Raw genomic sequence first — 17,263 nt, 5'->3', positions numbered from 1 at the left:
CTCTCCTTTTTCCCCTTTCCTCTTTACCCAAGGTGTATCACTCACCCCCTGCTATCCTCCCAGTGACAAATCCCAAACACCAAATCTATGGAAAGTTTGTAGCCTTTTGAAAAAATTAAAACCAATCCATTATTTATATTTTATAACTGCAGGTTTGAAAATTTGSCTCCTGTGGCAAATGCAGTTTATCCATACAAACTTCCCACGTATAGAACTTTTTGCCAGTCTGCAAGCTGGTAGCTCCRTTTCTGTAACTAGGTTCTGCTGCCCAAAATCCTCAGCAGCTTCTGATGGACACTTTTGGCTTCTGGACCACTCCTGTTCAGTGTCCATTTATTCTTGTTTAATTTGCAACGGTCAGGTGGGATCATCCCTGTATTGCCAAGTAGGTGAAATGCTCTGGAATCCTCCAGGGTGAAACCTGTTGCATATCTTACATTGTTTTTTGTCTGGCGTCCTTTCAGCAAGAGATCAAAGATTGCAACAGACAGAAAAGAGACAGCCTATACATGTGTTCTTCCTGCCATACTGACCTTGTCTTGTTCCATTTGACACATAGACTGAATAGCTTGCAAATTCCATAAGCTCCCAGCGGTTGTGGACATAAATACCAGCTGGGAATAGCTCTTTTCTGTAATAAAGAAGAAGAAAAAAATTATAAAAGGGTYAGGTAATGAAGATGAATCACCCAGGCTGTTTGGAGTAGACTCTCTGTTCATAGAAAAAAAGAAATATAAATCTCTGTCCAAAGGACTGTCCTGGAGGGCTCCCTGTAGGGAAGCAGGTCACAAGACAGTAGTGAGGGGTAGCATATGCCTTGTGTGACCTCAACCCTACTCCTTGAAATTGGCCAGCAGAATCAGGGCATTTTCAAAATCAAATGTCACCTTGCCTTTAGTGACCRATCACATATGGCTCTACACTCCTGGAACAGGGGAGGAACTCGAGCTCAGCCAAAAACCCCCATGGACCTGCCAATTTGGTGTGACTCGTTTCAGAGGTGGATAGAAGCTGGGAGGAGAATACAAATATCTGCATGCTGTTCCTCCTGTCTCTACTTACTAATGCCTGTTTTGGGACAAATTGGTGGGGGGGTGTTGGTTTTCTATTTTTCTCTCCATTTATATTTACATTTTTCAAGAAGAAAAGAATGAACAGAGAGGGGGTGGGAGCAGACAAGGGAGAGGGAGCAGACAACGAGTGGGGCTACGCTTTTTTTTCAGCGTATTCACTTTTGATAGGAGTAAATGGTGAAAACATTAGTCCTTTAATGTGTGCTTTTAAGGTATATTTTTAAAGGAAGAAGCAAGCTAAAAGGAGAAACAGCTCTTCAGAATTTCTGAACCAGCCTTTTCTGACCACTGAGTTATAAAGTGCTGTGARGGCACTATCAGAGCTCTAACAGGTGGAATTGTACACGCTGCTTGCTTAGAGCAAATTCAGAGTATTCCTGTGTCCTAAACTCTGACAACTCTGTCAGTTGAATTCTCAGTATGCAGTATTTACAGCCCTATTGAGATTTCACTCACCAGGGGGACCACAGAAGAATCCATCTGCTCCATAGGTGGTTTCCACCATTCTCCGTGTCCTTGCTGCTTGTTCTCCCTGAGCAGCCTTCTGTCCTCTGCCAATGCCAAGGTCATCATAGCTAGTGAGAGGGCACATTATAGTCAATAGCTATTATTGTTTACTAGGGAGTGTCTGGCGCGGAGTTACATTCACTGACAAGGCTCTGGTGCCACACACAGTGAAAAGGAGCCCAAATCCATTGCAGGCACACAGATTTCAAAGTCTCCAGTGTCTCAGTTGCTTTTAAGCATAGAAAGTATGTTCGAATTTGCATATATATTTTGGAATATTGAATCTGTAACTTTACAGCCAACTTGTTCCTCAAACCCTCTGAACCAAGCTCAAATACCTTTTCTTCTTGGCATAGGGAGAAAGGGAAAGGGTCTTCTTGTAGCCTGTATGGCTCTCGACATTCCTCCACACAATGAGCTTCCTGCCAATGTCAGTGTCCCGTGGCTCGAAACCCTGCACCAAGGAAAAGGGCTTTGTCACAGCTCCACTTCAGCTCAGCTGTCCTTAGGCCTCCTCTGATACATGGAAACTGTATGTATTACTGCATCTTGGAGATATACATGAATTGAACTTTGCCTGGAAAACATCCCAGAGATGAGAGAAAAAATGTGTCCCCATTCCCATTCCCTTCCCAGAAACAATAGCTACAATTATCTCTCACTGATCTCCTAAGAATTTATCCTCTTTTTCAAATGTAATAGTCCCGTACAGAAATGGGACTAATTCTCATTTTTGTGCACAAACTCTAGTGTATTCTTATTTTCTCCTGATTCCTCCATTAGCCAGAGACAGGGATGACTTTAGGGAATGTGGCATTCTGCATGGAAAAYATCCCATGTGCATAGTGCTCAGAACAGGGCATGTTCTCCATGTCAAGAGCCTCATGCACGGACTGTAGGAGCAAAGCCAGCTCTTCCATCCAGTCTCTGCCGAGCCTAGCTACTCCCTGTGGCAATCCCAGCCTGCCAGCCTTGGAAGAGGAGCAAAGGGATCAATCCCAGTTTGTGCTGGCAGTGTCTCCACACCAGAGTGAAGGCACTGGTGGCAGTCCACAGCATGGCTGAGGGATGGGCTGGTGGCTGCCACTGGCATGGGTTGTGCTCTCCCTGTGAGTCAGGAGCAGCTGTGCAGGACTGGCGCATTCTGCTCCTCTTGAAGAGATATCACTGACTGGGCATGGATTTTCCTTATGTTCCTATTGATACATCAGTTGAAGTGACTTACCATTAGGGGTTGTGAAAAGTCAGGCAAATCCCCAACCAGCAGCCCAGCCACGGTGCAGATCACTGCCACCATGCAGCACAGCAGCAGCATGGCCAGGGGCCACTCTGCGATCAGCTGAGAGTAACTGCATTCAACAGGAGAAGAAAAAATGCAGCTGGTAAGATGCTTCTGCTCTGAGCACAAAGCCTGCTGTTGAACCAATGAGGTGTTAGTAACAGGAAGGAAAAAATCAGGGTCTCTGGTTTGAGCAGTTATTTATTSCGAAGCTTGGAGGCTCTAGTGCAGCTATTAATGAACATGTTACACCTCTAACTGGATGTTTGCAGGCAACTCTAATTAACTCGGGTAATTACATTTTACCTCCCTGCATATTCCAGCTTTTTCAATCAAAGTAATAAAAACCAGACCCTTGTGTCCTGGGGCAAAATGAAGCTTTAAATATTTAAGTTCAAAGATTGCATTTATTAAGAGCCTCTTCATTTTCCCCGCATTGTGCAATGTCAGCTGGTGGCTGCAACAGTTTGGTCTGCAGATTTCCAAACTGGACCCTGAGAAATCTYTGGATTATTCTGAAGAGTCCCTGAAGGTAACTGACTTGAGCAAGCCSACTGTTGTTGGTCTAAATTAGTGGKTTTAGACACTGCTCTAAAATCATATGTATTCACTAGAATAGATATAATTTTAATGACATTTCACTCAATTTTCATGACATTTCTATACCATCCAGACCCTTCCAGGGAAGCAGATTACTCTGGCCAAAGTATTTTTTGCCAGTTACTTTTGTTCTTAAAGAGCTGATGCAAATTTTTCTGTCCAAGTTCTGYTTTTCCTTTGGGACAAACTGTCTCCCATATAGAATTCATTATGAAATTTACTCTCACAGATTTTTTAACAGTGCAGGTTTTACTGTATCAAAATTTTTGTCTTCCTCAGAAATATCAGTGAGATATAAGAGGGGAATGGGGTCCTGCTCTGGTTTGGCAGGTTTTAGGTAGCTCTTCTGTGTTCTGATGTATTTCTGAAATATAAGAAATTCTTCGTTCAAAAATAGTTGACAAGTATTTGTGAAGGGAAGTGAAATAKTTATGAACTTAATTTGCAATGGAATGTTTCTGCTTGCCTGCTCTTTTGCCCCTTTTGCCTGGGACTCCACTGCAGCTATTTCATMATTAGAAATTGTCACAAGCACCTCAAAAACTTTTTCACATGACTTTTGATTTTTTTTAAATGTTGGCATTTTTTCCAATTTACAAYTGCCTTATCCAGTTTGTTTTCATAGATGCAGTCTTTACTATGAAAATTAACAAAACTGCCCTTTACTCATTTGCGTACCTAAATTTTGGAGGCTGTTTTGTTTGTTTCCGTGTCCAATTACCAGAAAAAAAAGAACCAAAAAACCAAACAAACAGAAAAACCCCAAACAAATGAACAAAAAAAAAAAACCCAGAAAACTGCTGCAGCCTCTGACTACGGAAGGTGCTTACCCAAACCATCCAGAAACAATAGTTTACARAAGTCAGCTTTTAAACAGAAGTAGAAAACAAAATTATTTTAATTTTGATAAACGTATTTAAAATTTTCTGTCCTTTGAAAARATGAGTGTATTTCATGGATGGGCTCTTTTCCTTATTGCTCATCTGATAGTGCCTGGATTAATCTTACCAGGCACCTGCCCAAGAACAGCTACTGAGACAGTGTTGCTATTCATTAATGCAGGTTAAATTGATCTCACAAGCAAATGGAGATTTTTCCAAGGAGTGGGAAGGCTGACCTCGCCTCGGGAGCTGAGCCTGCTGGGATGTCACCAGCAGTAACACTCTGCTTCTCCTAATAGCAGAACAGGAGARCACTGATCACAGGGTGCAAGGGCAGGAAGCTTTTGCTGTTAAACATACCTTTTTGGCATCCTGAAAGCTTTGTCATGTCTGCAGATAGAAAGGAAAAAAGATGTGTTCATTTAGTATTTTCCTGGGATGCCCAGTGCTGGGCTGTTCCCTGAGCAGGTTAACCCTTGCAGAGCTCTAAGCACCAAGGTGAGCCAGTGCTGACACAGTTCTGGCACTGTTTGAATTAGTTTAATGAATAACAGAGCTTTTTCCTCTCCCATTTTAACCAAACAGGATGGGAAGCCATGTAGTCACTCCTCATTTTGCCCCTCTCAAAAAACCTCACAGAGAGTAGTGSACATTAACTCTGCAGTCCCATAGAAATCCCATTGCAGATCTTATCCATCAAAATCTATCTGGTTTAAATGCTTTTCCTGCCCTTCTTAAACTGTTTCTTGACAAAAGCAAACCTCTTTATTAAATCTCATGAGTTGGGCTAGCAACAACTATAGATAGTTTTTATTTCCTGTTTAGCTCAATGAGGATTTTCCCAAAAAAAGGTGGCGCTCATTTGTTTCCTGGGACCCTCCAAAAACTGTGTCTTTTCAGGCTATACRAGCARAATGYCAGCGGAGCAGCTAAAAATATTTTATCAGCATTTTCTTCACAGAGGAGCATGTRTCAYTYGAAGGGCTCTGAGGTGGGAAATAAMGAAGCCTTCCCTMGGRGATCCAAAGTTGTCAATGAATCCCTGAGGACAAGCTTTCTTGGTGGCTCAGGTATCTGCAGGACCTTTCGTTCTGCTCTTTCTCTGCACGGAGACAACCCCTTGAAATATGCTCCAGTCTGGCACGGCCTTGGCTTGGACACAACTTCCAGAGAACTGATCCCACTTCCTTCCTCAGCTGTGCCAAGCCCTGCTCAACCAGTGCTCCCTCCTCCTCTCCCTCTCCTACACTGCTGCTTGAACTGGGAGAAGGTCCTGCTGCACCCCAGTATCTGTGTTAGGCAGATGGCCTCGCCTCCATGCAGCAGCCAACTGGTTACCTAGAGGCAGCTCATCCTTCCTAACCCTGTTCTGTGTGCCAGAAATGGAAAAGCAGTGGAGGAGAGTTGCCCATGGCAGTCACTCATGGTGGCTCATGTAATAAATGATTCTGTGTTTTGCTTGTCACTACTAGCTAATGCTCTGTAAATTTGGGACAGACAGGAGCAGAGCAAAAGCCTCCCCAGATTATCAAAGCGAGGTCTCTCTCTGGCAGTGCGCTGCCCAGCCTGTGCTAATTCCCTCACAATAGCTCCTCAAGCAGATTTGCTTGGATTAAAAACCTCATTCTGGCATTATTATGTTATCACTTTTCTGACTGCTGGTGCTGCACACTCTGCCAGGGATTTGCAATCCAGCTGTGCTTCCTACTTAAATAACCTGTTACAGAGGACGTGGTTGGCAATTTTGTGACTAGCATATTCGTGAAAATGGATCCAGGAAAAGGATCCAGGAAAAGGATTCAGAAAAGGATCCAGGCTCCTTTGACTGCAGTTCCTCCATACTGCAAACAGAAGAAAATGAAATCCTCTGTAAATGGCTGGAAAAATGAGACTGTAAAGGGCTTTTGTGCCTAACACTGCAATGCTGTACACAGGCAAGGAAGGAATCCTGTGCCATCTTTTATCAGGATTCAGTGGCTATGGCTGGAGCAGTGAAGGGATCATGGTCTCTTKTGCCAAGAGTGGACTCTAAAAGGCACACACAGGAGGAAGGATGGTGCTGACTGGAAGGAGCAGAAGGTGTAGCACAGGCTGTTGTTACCCAGGCACCTTGCACACAAATGATTCTGTCATGGACAACAAAGAATTCATACCCTGGTCGCTGCCCAACCTGGAAAACCAAATAATGTCCCCTGCTTCTGTATCTCTCACTGCTCAGCTGTAACCAGCACTTACCCTCGCCTGCCACTGCCTTCCAGCACTGGCAGCAGCTTCTGTGGGGACAGGAAAAGAATGAACTCTGCTTSTATCACTGAGAAMTCTGCCAAGATAAAGGACTGGCAGCTGGGTGTCTTGGAGTGCAAAGGGAGAAAATACAAAGGTAAAGGAAGATGGGCATATTCACAGCTGTGACCTAGGAGTGACTGAGTGACCTTGGCTTTACCCCGTGAGTCCCTTGAGAAGGAAATCCCACCTCTCACTGACATGTATGCCCATACAGAGCTAGAGAGCAAACTGGATCCTTCTGTGCATTTTGGGGCAGCTGCTGCCCCRAGCTGAAGAGCAAACCCGTGTTTCATGCATCCCAGCTCAGACCCTGCTCATCCCTCCCACTCTCCCCCACCAAGTCTGGAAGATGCTCTTTTGAGCCGCCCTCTATGTGCCCCTTACCTGACTGTGACAACATGATGTTGCACTGGCTGCCGCTGCCCGGGGGACCACTGCTTCCAGGGCATTTCCGGGGCCTCGTGGTGGGAGGCTGGCACGAGATCACCGCTGGAAAGGTGGGAACACAGCACGGGCCTCTCGCCATGCCCAAGGACTGAGGGAAGGCTGTAGCTGTCTCGGGACTCCTCCTGGGTGCAGGGATGATACGGGTGATGCTGCTGCAAGTCCTGGGAGCTCGATGGCACCTGGCCGTTGGACTGGGTGGAAACCGGCCCAAGCGTGTGGCTGGAGGAGGGCAGGTTGTCTTCCCCCAGCCTGGGGGATGCAGGAATGGGGCAGTGRTGGACTGGGCAGATTTTTTCCCAGGAAGTGCCACTGTAGCTGAGCTCAGTGTTCCCGATCTCTGGCATGGCGAGGCAGGTCTGGCAAGGTCCTGCATTTTGTTTTTCTCTATGAGAGAAATGAAAAGTAAGGTAAAACAGCAGAGAGGTTGAAAGGCTGCACTGGGGAGTCACATCCTGAGAACAAGAGATGCTCACAGACCTCCCACAAWTTTCAAAACTCACCCATTGTATCCTGTACCAGGAGTCAGCCTTATGGCTGAACAGGATTGTGTTTTTTGTAAAGACATCCATGACTCACTCAAGAATCCCAAGTGATGGAGGATTCTTCAATCTATCCTTTGCGTGTGTTGCTCCAAAAGTTTTAAAAATTGGGTAATATCCCCCCAAAAATTCTCCAAACTATTTCACTGTGTAGGKGGGTCCTAACTCAGGACCCAGAGAAATTAAGGAGGCCTGGGMAAACAGAAACCAGAGGAATCTGCATGTGAAGAAGCCACTCAATTATCTGCACTCATTGGGAGGATTAATTAGTGTGATTGCTCTGCAGAAGGACTGGCACTGTTTCATGTTGGGTCAGCAGGGGAGTGAGTCATGCCTGGCACTGACACAGCTGAGCAGGGAACCTGAGGGCTGTGGTGTGTAACAGGGGCTTCAGCCTCCAGCCTGGCACATCCCCTAATRGCTCCCATGTCCTGCACTCTCCATTGGACTCTTCAGGAACTTTTTAGACACACATCTCCCAAGGATGACAGMAACAGATTTTATTGATCTTATCTTGTAGGAAGGGGGTGGACTGGGATCTCTATAGATCCTTTGAAACTTCACTGTCCTCTGGCTGCTGGATTTACTGATACAAATCATTTGCAGACTCCAGTTCCCAAGTAATGAGGTGTCTGCAGGATACACTTTCTTCTCTCCAATGAATTAAAAACATTATTTCATTCCTATAGTTCTTGATTTATGGAGCCTGAGAGGTTTTTTTCTAGCTTGGAGAAAGCTTGAATAATACTTTGAGGGACTGCTTAGTCTGTGTGACACCAAAAACCCTTTACACACAGCAGACTGAGATCCTTCTGACCCAAAAAAAGCTTTAGGAATTGCTGTCCCAAGAGATGCAAATACCAGCACTCTCTGGTCCTTGTKCAGAACACGTGCCACGGTCTCTTACAGCTGAATTATGTCTTGCTGCAGTGCCTGGCATCCAGGATTAGATAGGACAAATAGTTCAGGCCAACCAGAATCAGAGTGTTTCAGGTAATCAAAGAATTATGAGGGTTGGAGCAAGACTGCAGTGAGATGAACTTTAGACTGAGGCCCCTGGTGTGATGCAGGAATAAATAAGAGTAAGAAGTTGGGGAAGGGATGTTTTTGAGATTTTGTAGAGTCCCTCTCATTTATTTTTCTCACAGCCATGGAAAAAGGCAGAATTTTAGTGATTACATGTATCTGGAATTAGACCCAAAGTTAACTGGCATGAGAATATCTATGACAAAAGAATCTGAAGAATACTATTAGCTCGGTATTGCTTGGAAATTGCTATTTTTCCCAGGAAGGAGGACATGTTGGCCTTGGCAATCTGTGCTATGTACTTTTCAAAATCAATTAAGTTTATCAACACTGATGAACTATATATTTCATGATTGTGCAAAATGGGCTTATTTCRTTAAAATCATTATGGCAAAATAATGTTTGTGGTAGCAGCTACACCAGTGCTGATGTGGACACTCATGGCACAGGCATCACACTCAGCTTCACTTGTGCACTGTGCCAATCCAGGGACCAACAACAGAGAAATCTGGACTGATTAAGCACCATCCATTGCTAAGTTTAGTTTCTAAGCCTGATGAAAGCTGCAGCAGTTACAGACACGGATAGCACGTTCCCGTGTCCTCACTTCAGAAGCCATAGTTGATGTGCAAATGCAAAGTAGCTGGAAAAAAGTCAGTATTTGTGCTGAAGCAGGTGCCAGAAAACCAGCAGACAGGTGTGTGCATACCTCAGTGAGATAAGGTTGAGATAAGGTTGTCCCCTGCAGTTCCACTGTCATTTGCCTCAGAGCTGCAAGCCAAGGTACTGGGAAGACTTRAGCTGGTTCAGCCCAGCAGGAGGGAGAGCTGCTGGCAAAGCAGGAGCTCCTGAACTGTGACAATATCCCAGTCACMCCAGAACTTGTCAAATAACATCAACAATAGGCTTGAAGTCCTTGCTGTCCTGTCCCAGGTGGATTAGTGACAGGATTACCTGGCCTTTCAAGCATGTGATTTGTGTTAGAGCTCTGTGTAAAGGTGGTTCACAATAGGAGATGCCACACTTCTCATACATGAGATTACAAATGCAGKGCCAGCAAAGCTGCTCAGGAGATGCAATCTGAACCCGTGTCTGGGGTTCTTACAGCCTCATCAGAGTCATCCCTGCACAGGGAGGGATTCAGGTGCAGCACAGGGTAGGAGCACTTGAGACACACCAAGGAAAGATTAGGGTCTGTGGCAGTCAACAAATGGAATTACATCTTTAATTAGTCGTTGCTTTTCTCCAGTAATTATAGAAGCAACTTGATGGGAAGATGCTGAACCACCACATGCCTCCAGTGCTGCTGAGCTGCAGGGGCAGAGGTGTTTGGGAGAGCTGACCTGGAGCGTCCCTCAAGCCACGCTCTCAAGCTTGAAGTGTAAATCATGCTCTTCCCGTGTGTCCAGTGACTTGTTTGGGGTTTGTAGTTTTGTACTGCAGGGAATTTTCATCAGAGAGCTGAGGTCATGGTAGTGTTGTGCTTTCACAAAGCCTAGACATTTTCTCGCTCCCTTTTTGTTGCATCTAAGATACTCATTTTCCTTGACCTTCATTCTGTTGTTTTCCCTAATTTTTGCACACTTTAAATAGGTGATGCTCTCCTGCAGTGCATAATAATTCATAAAGACACTGTCACACTGACATCTTGTATTTTGCTGTTCCTATACCTGTACTACTCATCTTTTTCTTCAAAGGAAAAGCAAAATTCTTTTCCCTCTAAACTGCTGGATGTGCATAGTAACCTGGAACCAGAGGCTTTTCATTAAATTAGCCTGTCTGCCTCATTTGAGGGTGAATATGTGATGCTGGACAGAACAAAAAGGCTTTTACAAAATACACTTTGAACGTGGTCAGGGAGAGGTAGGAGAGCATACAATGAAAAATTCCTCCTCCAAAAACCCCTCAGCTAGAAAGCCTCCCGGTGGGGAAAGCAGATGCCAAACTCTTGGATATTGCAGATTGCCTCAGGGTTTTCTGCACATACRTTGGTAGCTTTGAGTCTAATATTTCACATGAAATCACACTCTCCTTGTTTACCATCTTTGCTGTGAAATGCTGTCAAGTTCTGCTCTTCCCCCGCGTGTCGTCTCCTAACCCAGTCCCTGGCCTGCTCAGTGACTTCAGATTCTGGGATAACTTTGGCGAGTTTGGATCATTCACTCACAACTTCTCTTCATTAACTCCTTTTCAGACTAAACAATTACAGCTCTGTCAATTACCCTCCGGATATGAKTTCCTTATGCTCATCCCTCTCCAACTCCATGTTGATGTGACCTTGGTTATCCACAATCTCCAGGGCAACCTGCAGCTTGCAAATAATGATTGGTTCGGATAATCACTGCTGGCAGCTCAGCAGAGTTCGAGTCTCCACTTGCTGCTCTCCCAATTAGCCATAATGCTGGTGAGCTTAACCTTTGTTCTGCTGAGGTCTGCACCAGACACATAGGCTGGTCCTTCTTTGCCTGAAACCATGTCACTATTACTTTTCTGGGCTCTCAGGACCCTGAACTGTGCTAGAAAAATGTTTCTGGGGATTTATGATATGTGTGTTGTCAGGCACGAGAAGAGGGCAAAGCACTACACTGGACTCTTCTTGTCACGCTGACACTGACAAAGACTTCTATTTTTAACATTCATTCCCACTCTGGGTGTGTCAGATATTTGATATCTTTGGAATTRTGTGGGCAGAAATGGTCTCTCAGCCACAGAAAATCCTACAGAGGCAGCTGACAGCCTCCATTTTCTCCTCCAGGCTCAGCTGGATGCAAYCAGAGAGATGCTGGGAAAGGAGAAAAGAAGGGGTTTAAGGGAGGAGATAGACTAGGGTTAACTGTTCCTGTTACCCACAGCAGTGAGCTGTGTTGCTCTCACAATTTGCTTCCCTGTCACTTCCCCTGAGATGTCTAGACAGAATAATAATCCAATTTATGAACCTGCCCGGGTCACTCTGAGTAGAGCAGTGCTTCTCTGAGATGCGTACCACGGCACAAATGGCCTACCTTGTGTGGAGGAACCAGCAAAAGGACTGGAGCATATCCCCAAGGGCTACATGCTGTGAGTCCACCCCTTGGAGCAGGGTATTTCCTTCTTCTCTGCCCCACAGAGGATGGMTGCAGACCTGGCTTTAGGCTTTCCCAGCTCACTCTGCCCTAGCAGGATGGTTTACTGGAAGCATGCCATGTTGGCTGCACGCTCCCAGCACGGTMCCCTCGGGATGGTTTCGTTCTGCAGCACACAGAGCTGAGCTGGGGTGGAGGAAGATTCGCGGGCAGGGAAATAGTAGCACACGATCACCTTCCTTTTTTTCCTAAGCCACTCCAGCCACTCTCTGGTCCTGCTGYATCCTTTCGTCCTCCCTCCCTCCCACCCCACTTCCCGAGCCACAAAGCAGGAGAGCACACGTGGTTCTGGAAATGGACCAAAACCATTCAGCCTTTTGGAGGAACGGCTCCTTGCTTGGTCTGCCTAATTCCACCCTCATCCCCGAGCCCATTTCTGTAAGCACTGCTTTTTTTTTCTTTTTTTTTTAATAGATCATCTCCCCCTTTGCATACTAAGGAGAGGATCAGGAAAGCAGCACTTTGCGTATGAAAGATGGGAAACACCTACCGACTGAATGGAGCTGTTTGATGCCTGACTCAAAATAMAACTTCTGTTGACAGAGGAATCTCAAGAGGGAATAAAAACAAGGAGAAAAAGGGCAGGAGTCTGTACCTTGACTACAACTGGAACTCTTTTTCATTAAAAATGTTTGCTCAATTAGACATTAGGTGCCACAAAATTTCATTAATTAAAAAAAAGGAACCTAGTTTTATTTTCTTTCCCTTTTTTTTTTCTTCCTCTAGCAAGGTTTTTTTTTGCATATCAGCTGTACACGTGTTCTCAAATGAAAAAGAAATATGAATTCTTTCTGGATTAAATCCATGTGCTATAGGTCAGCTTCCATCTAGACTAATAGCTTTTTCCTGGAGAGCTGTAAATGACTTTTTAAGAATATGCTTTTATAATGGAATTTAAATTTCTCTTTGAACATAACACCAGCAAAACTGCAGTGGAGCRCTTGAAAAAAAGAGCTTTTCCCCTTGTATTTTTTAAGGAGATAAGAGTGCCCTTTCCCTGGGATTAGGGAAYGGTTCATTGCATTTCACTGTCACCTCATTATCTAGCTCCCTGTCTCTCTGACAGGGAGAGACAGGCACTCCTGAGCAATCCATCTCCTCCTTTGGCTGCAGCAAATGCTTGTGCACTAAGCAATTCCTGTGGAGTTCTTTTGTTTTACTTTTTCAGTCTAGCAGCAGGATCGTGCATACCCTTGAGAAGACCTACAGTCTTTTTGTTAGTGAGACTCCTGAGTATGTTATATGATCATGAAAAATTAATGAGACTGCAAAACTCTGCTTCCCACGTAGTCTGCYAGGAAAAGTTTAGTTTTATAATCCTTTCCATTGACTCGTGTGAGCAGCCTTACCTTTACTCCAGGCAGCTGCTGCTGCTGCCATGGTACAGGTGTGTGTGCTGGGATAGAGCCAGACAYGGAGGGCTCAAGGTTCCCACTCAGCCTTCAGTGCCAGAACAGCCCTATCTGCGCTGGGAAAATCATGTTTGCTAAGCCTCATTTTGAAGAAAAGAGGAGTGAAATGAAAAGAGAAAGGAAAAGAAAATCCCCACCTTGGTGTCCAAGGCTAAAAGAGGCCAGGAGGATGGGGCTGTTTTCTGACATCTGTCTTTTCTGGTGATGAGGTGAGCATTGATGATGAAGAGCCTTGGCTAGGGCAGAGGGTGGGGACCATGGAGCTAAGCCAGAGAGCAGCATGGGTGAAGTTAAAAATCCACCTGTGTCAGATGAATTAACTCCATAATTTATCTCTTGCAGGCTACAGTAATAATTTCAAAACCCGTTTGAACGGTCAAGGATTACTCAGACAAGCAAAGAAAATGGCTCCAGTGACAGCTCAGACCTCCACTGAAGGCAGGAGATTTAAACCAGTGCTGGACTGTGTGAGAGTCACTGAACACTGAGACACACMGGTACAGCAGCCTCTGGCCGAGGACATCAGGGCTGTCTGACGAGCAGTGAGTGCCTTGCCCGTGCCCCTGGGTGGGTAGGGCTGTCCCGGAGTGAATATCCTGTACCAGACAGAAGTGAAACCCTTGGGCTATCAGAAGGAATTTGTATGCAGCTGACCTCAGAATGTGCTCTGGTCAAACAGAATCTGAAAATCTTGAGTCTGTTGCCCAGATCCAACAAATGCCAATGTGCTCATGAATATGGGATGGCTTCTCGCCCATGACTGTGGACTTGTTGATGTTTCCAGAAAACGTTGATGATTGTGGCTGCCAACCTSGCTTAAGACACCAGGTAAGGAAGCATATGGCACGGGGGGATATGATGAGGGATGCAGGGGTTTATGGAGCAGATCTTTGGAGTGAAAGCCATGTTTGCCCACAGCAAAATGGCTCTGTCTGAAACACACTGAGCTTCCCAACAATAGCTCTCCCTTTGCTGCAGAAGGGAGAGCACACCATATTAAAGGTTAGAAACCTGCCCAGGAGGCCCGATCGAGAAGACCCTCGGGATGATTGGCTCTGCATGGTATTCCTGGCCCCGGAGCAACCAGTGCGCCAGTTGGGCGGCGAGCATCGCCAGAGCCCGAATCGCARGTGGGCAGCTGGGCAGACAGCGAGGCTCTCTGTCTGCACGCCCGGTGGGAGGACAGGACACACCTCGGTGGGACTAGGAAAGCCTGGTGACACCGACTTCCACCCACATCGCCGGGGGTGACGGCAGGGCGGTACTTCCCACCCGCCGGGGCACCAGCTTCGCGCCCCTGTCCCGACCCCGCAGCTCCTACCTGGGCGAGGCGGGGTCTCGATCGCGGCGCGTCCCCTCGGGCAGCGGCTCCCGGGAGGGCGGGGAGGGCACGGCCTCCATGGCCGCCGGCGGCGGGCGCTGTCCGTGCCAGCGGTGCTGAACGCTCCGGAGCGGCGGCGGTAGCTCCCCGGTGCGTCCCAGCTGTGCCCGGCCCCGCTATGCCCGGCACGGCTCGGGGCGACGCGGAGCGCTCTACCCGGCTCGGCGTCGCTCTACCCGGCTTGGCTCGGCTCGGTGCGGCTCTGCCCGGCTGGGCTCTGCCCGGCTCGGCGCGGCGCTTGCGCGGCCGCGGAGGCGGAGGCGGGCCCGGCGCGGGGCGGGCACGGGGGCGCAGCCGCCGGCACCAGGAGCTCTGCGGGGGGAAGTGTGAGCCCCGGGGCCAGCTTGGCTGTCGGGGATGGGGCTGAGCGTGTGGATGCGGAACAGGAGCTCGGGGCACCGGGCATCCTTTGGGTGACAAGTCCTTCATCCCGCAGTTGTGTTCCTGCTTGTCCCGGGCTGGGAATGCTCCCAGAAGCGCTTCTCGCCCTGTGTGGCAGGTTCAGCACCGCGTTTTGAAGTGTTGGCTTTCAGCAACATGGAATAAGTAAATGATTCTTTGAAATAGATGGTAGGTTTGAAATAACTGAGTTGAAAGCATGGAGAGCACTGGGAGGTCAGGCATGCCCACCTCCTTGCAGGATCCTTCTGTCATTGTCTGTCCATATCATGACACTGTACTGAGCTGGGTGGTAGCCACATGTGTCCATTTATGCATGGGGATCGCTTCTCACAGACCTTGTGGAAGGTGGCTGCTCCTTCTGTAGCCGCTCCCATGCCAATGACCATGACATTGTGTAGGAAGGGCTTGGGGCTTTCTCAAGACTGTATATATGGCCATGGGAGTGGCAGTGACCTTCTTCTCTCCTTGGTCACCATCCTTTGTGTGTCTGTGGGGATGGCTGTGACCTTCTCCTTCCTCATGGCCATGTCTGTGGACCCCACAGTGGCAGTGACCTTCTTTCTCATGAGGGTGGCATCCTTTTTGCTTCACACATACAGAACAGCTGAAGCAAAAAGGGAGAGTATTAGAGCAGAGAGTATCCTATAACTCCCACTAATCTTCTAGCTGCTTAGAGTAAGCCCTTCCTGCCTTAATGACTTAAATGCCTGAGGCAGTTTAAAGAACAAAAAGCTTTTCCTAATGCCGGGATGGGTGACTCTCTCCCACCGAATGCTGACACCTCTTCCAACCCAGCAGGAGGGTGTTTCCAGGATCGGCTTCTGGCAGCTCCACTGGCCCAGCCCGGTGCTCCCTGCTGGGCTGGGCCGCAGGAGACCAGCCTGCTGTTTTGAGCCTTAACCACAGAAATGTCACTTGCCTGGTAGGATCAGATCCACTGCAAGGAACAGCTCCAGAGCAGCTTGTATTGTGTGGCCCAGCAGTAAAGACTGATCCCTGGTATATGCTGAAAAGATTGGCTGGCATTAATGTGGTAACAAGGACATGGGTGATATTTCCTTTTCATTCTTCTTGATGCTAAATAATAATTCTTGMAACAGGAATGATAATAATAGAGCCATGGGGGCTGCAAAGATGGTGGGAATCAGCTGGATTACAAACATCCCACCGCTTCTGACAGACAGGCACATCTTACAGCTTTAGTTTGGCTCAGCCCGAGGTGTGAACTCCTTGTCTGGGAAGTGGGGGTGATCACGCTTTCTCACTCCCACATCTTGGCAGATTTCCTCCGTGCTGCTGCAAGGTATTCAACACATGGATTAATTATTTTTAATTGCCCTTAGCCAGGGGCTACAGCAGAGCTTGTGCTCTCAGCTGGYTGGAAAGCACTGCCCAAGGCGGGCAGCAGGTCTGCCCTAGTCCTTCCTGGGGCTGCTGCATGGCCAGGGCTGGGAGGGACTGGCTGTGCCCAGGAGTCCCTTGCTTCAAAATCTGCTTGGCTCTTGCCCCTGCAGTGCAGCAGAGGGGGAACTGACTCTCCCATCAGCCAGAAGCTGATGCTCTCCTCAGTGCCTTGTGCCGCTTGGAATATTGCCACTCAGTGACTTCCCTATGCTTGGCTACTTTGAGACTAGTGGGGCAGATCTCAGTGTCATTTTAGGGGAGGCATGCACTGATCCCAAGACTTCCTCTCCTTACAGAAAAATCCCTAGGGTGAGCAGGATGAACAAGCAAATGGGGCTCCCAAACTCTTTCAGGAACATAAATGCTGCCCACAAGATGATTCCATCAAGATGAGGCCATCCTTCATCCAGAGGAACCCTTTCTTTCACAGTGCCTGGCAAACCACGATGGGTGAGTCAGCAGGATGGAAGCAGAGTGGTCCAGATCACTCTCTTTGGATTGGGATGCATCCCTGCTTCTCTTTCTGCAGGCTGTGCTCAGGGAAATGATGCTCCAAGCTGTCAGCTTGGAGGGGTGACACCGCCATGATGTTCTGGACAGCACAAAACCACTCATATCATGAGTTTTATGGACACCCAAGCCCTTGAAGTCATCATGGCCAAAGCAAGGCTGGGGATCACTGCGCAGCTGCCTCGGATTGCAGCAGACTGCTGGTTTCCAGGCAATGTGCAATGGCTCATGGATCTGCAGCCAGCTTATGAACCTTGGCCTGTCACTGCTCACTGAAGCAATGAAATAGCCAGGGTATTTTTGCTGCTCAAAGCCAGTGACAGTGTGCCAGACACCTCCCGTGCTGGAAGATTTCCATGRGTACAGCAGCAGTCCTGGCTGCTTCTGCTGCATA

At 47.4% G+C, this 17,263-nt stretch overlaps 1 protein-coding gene across 1 annotated transcript in view; it reads right to left on the bottom strand.

Moving 5' to 3' along the window:
* DISP2 (dispatched RND transporter family member 2) overlaps nt 1–14,754 on the bottom strand; it is a 19,040-nt gene extending 4,286 nt beyond the window's left edge. Inside the window, exons 1-7 of the mRNA XM_057382625.1 lie at nt 14,494–14,754; nt 7,011–7,457; nt 4,701–4,730; nt 2,806–2,929; nt 1,919–2,034; nt 1,530–1,648; nt 534–631 (exon numbers count right to left, since the gene is read on the bottom strand). Coding sequence (XP_057238608.1) covers nt 534–631; nt 1,530–1,648; nt 1,919–2,034; nt 2,806–2,929; nt 4,701–4,730; nt 7,011–7,457; nt 14,494–14,573 — 1,014 coding nt within the window. The 5' untranslated portion in view covers nt 14,574–14,754. The remainder of the gene's footprint in view (nt 1–533; nt 632–1,529; nt 1,649–1,918; nt 2,035–2,805; nt 2,930–4,700; nt 4,731–7,010; nt 7,458–14,493) is intronic.
* Between the last annotated feature and the right edge of the window lie 2,509 nt (nt 14,755–17,263).

Source organism: Malurus melanocephalus, unplaced genomic scaffold (assembly GCF_030028575.1).
Source record: "Malurus melanocephalus ecotype Western Australia unplaced genomic scaffold, MMel_1.1 scaffold_577, whole genome shotgun sequence".
Classification (NCBI taxonomy): Eukaryota; Metazoa; Chordata; class Aves; order Passeriformes; family Maluridae; genus Malurus; species Malurus melanocephalus.
This window is presented reverse-complemented; position numbering and strand designations above follow the sequence as displayed.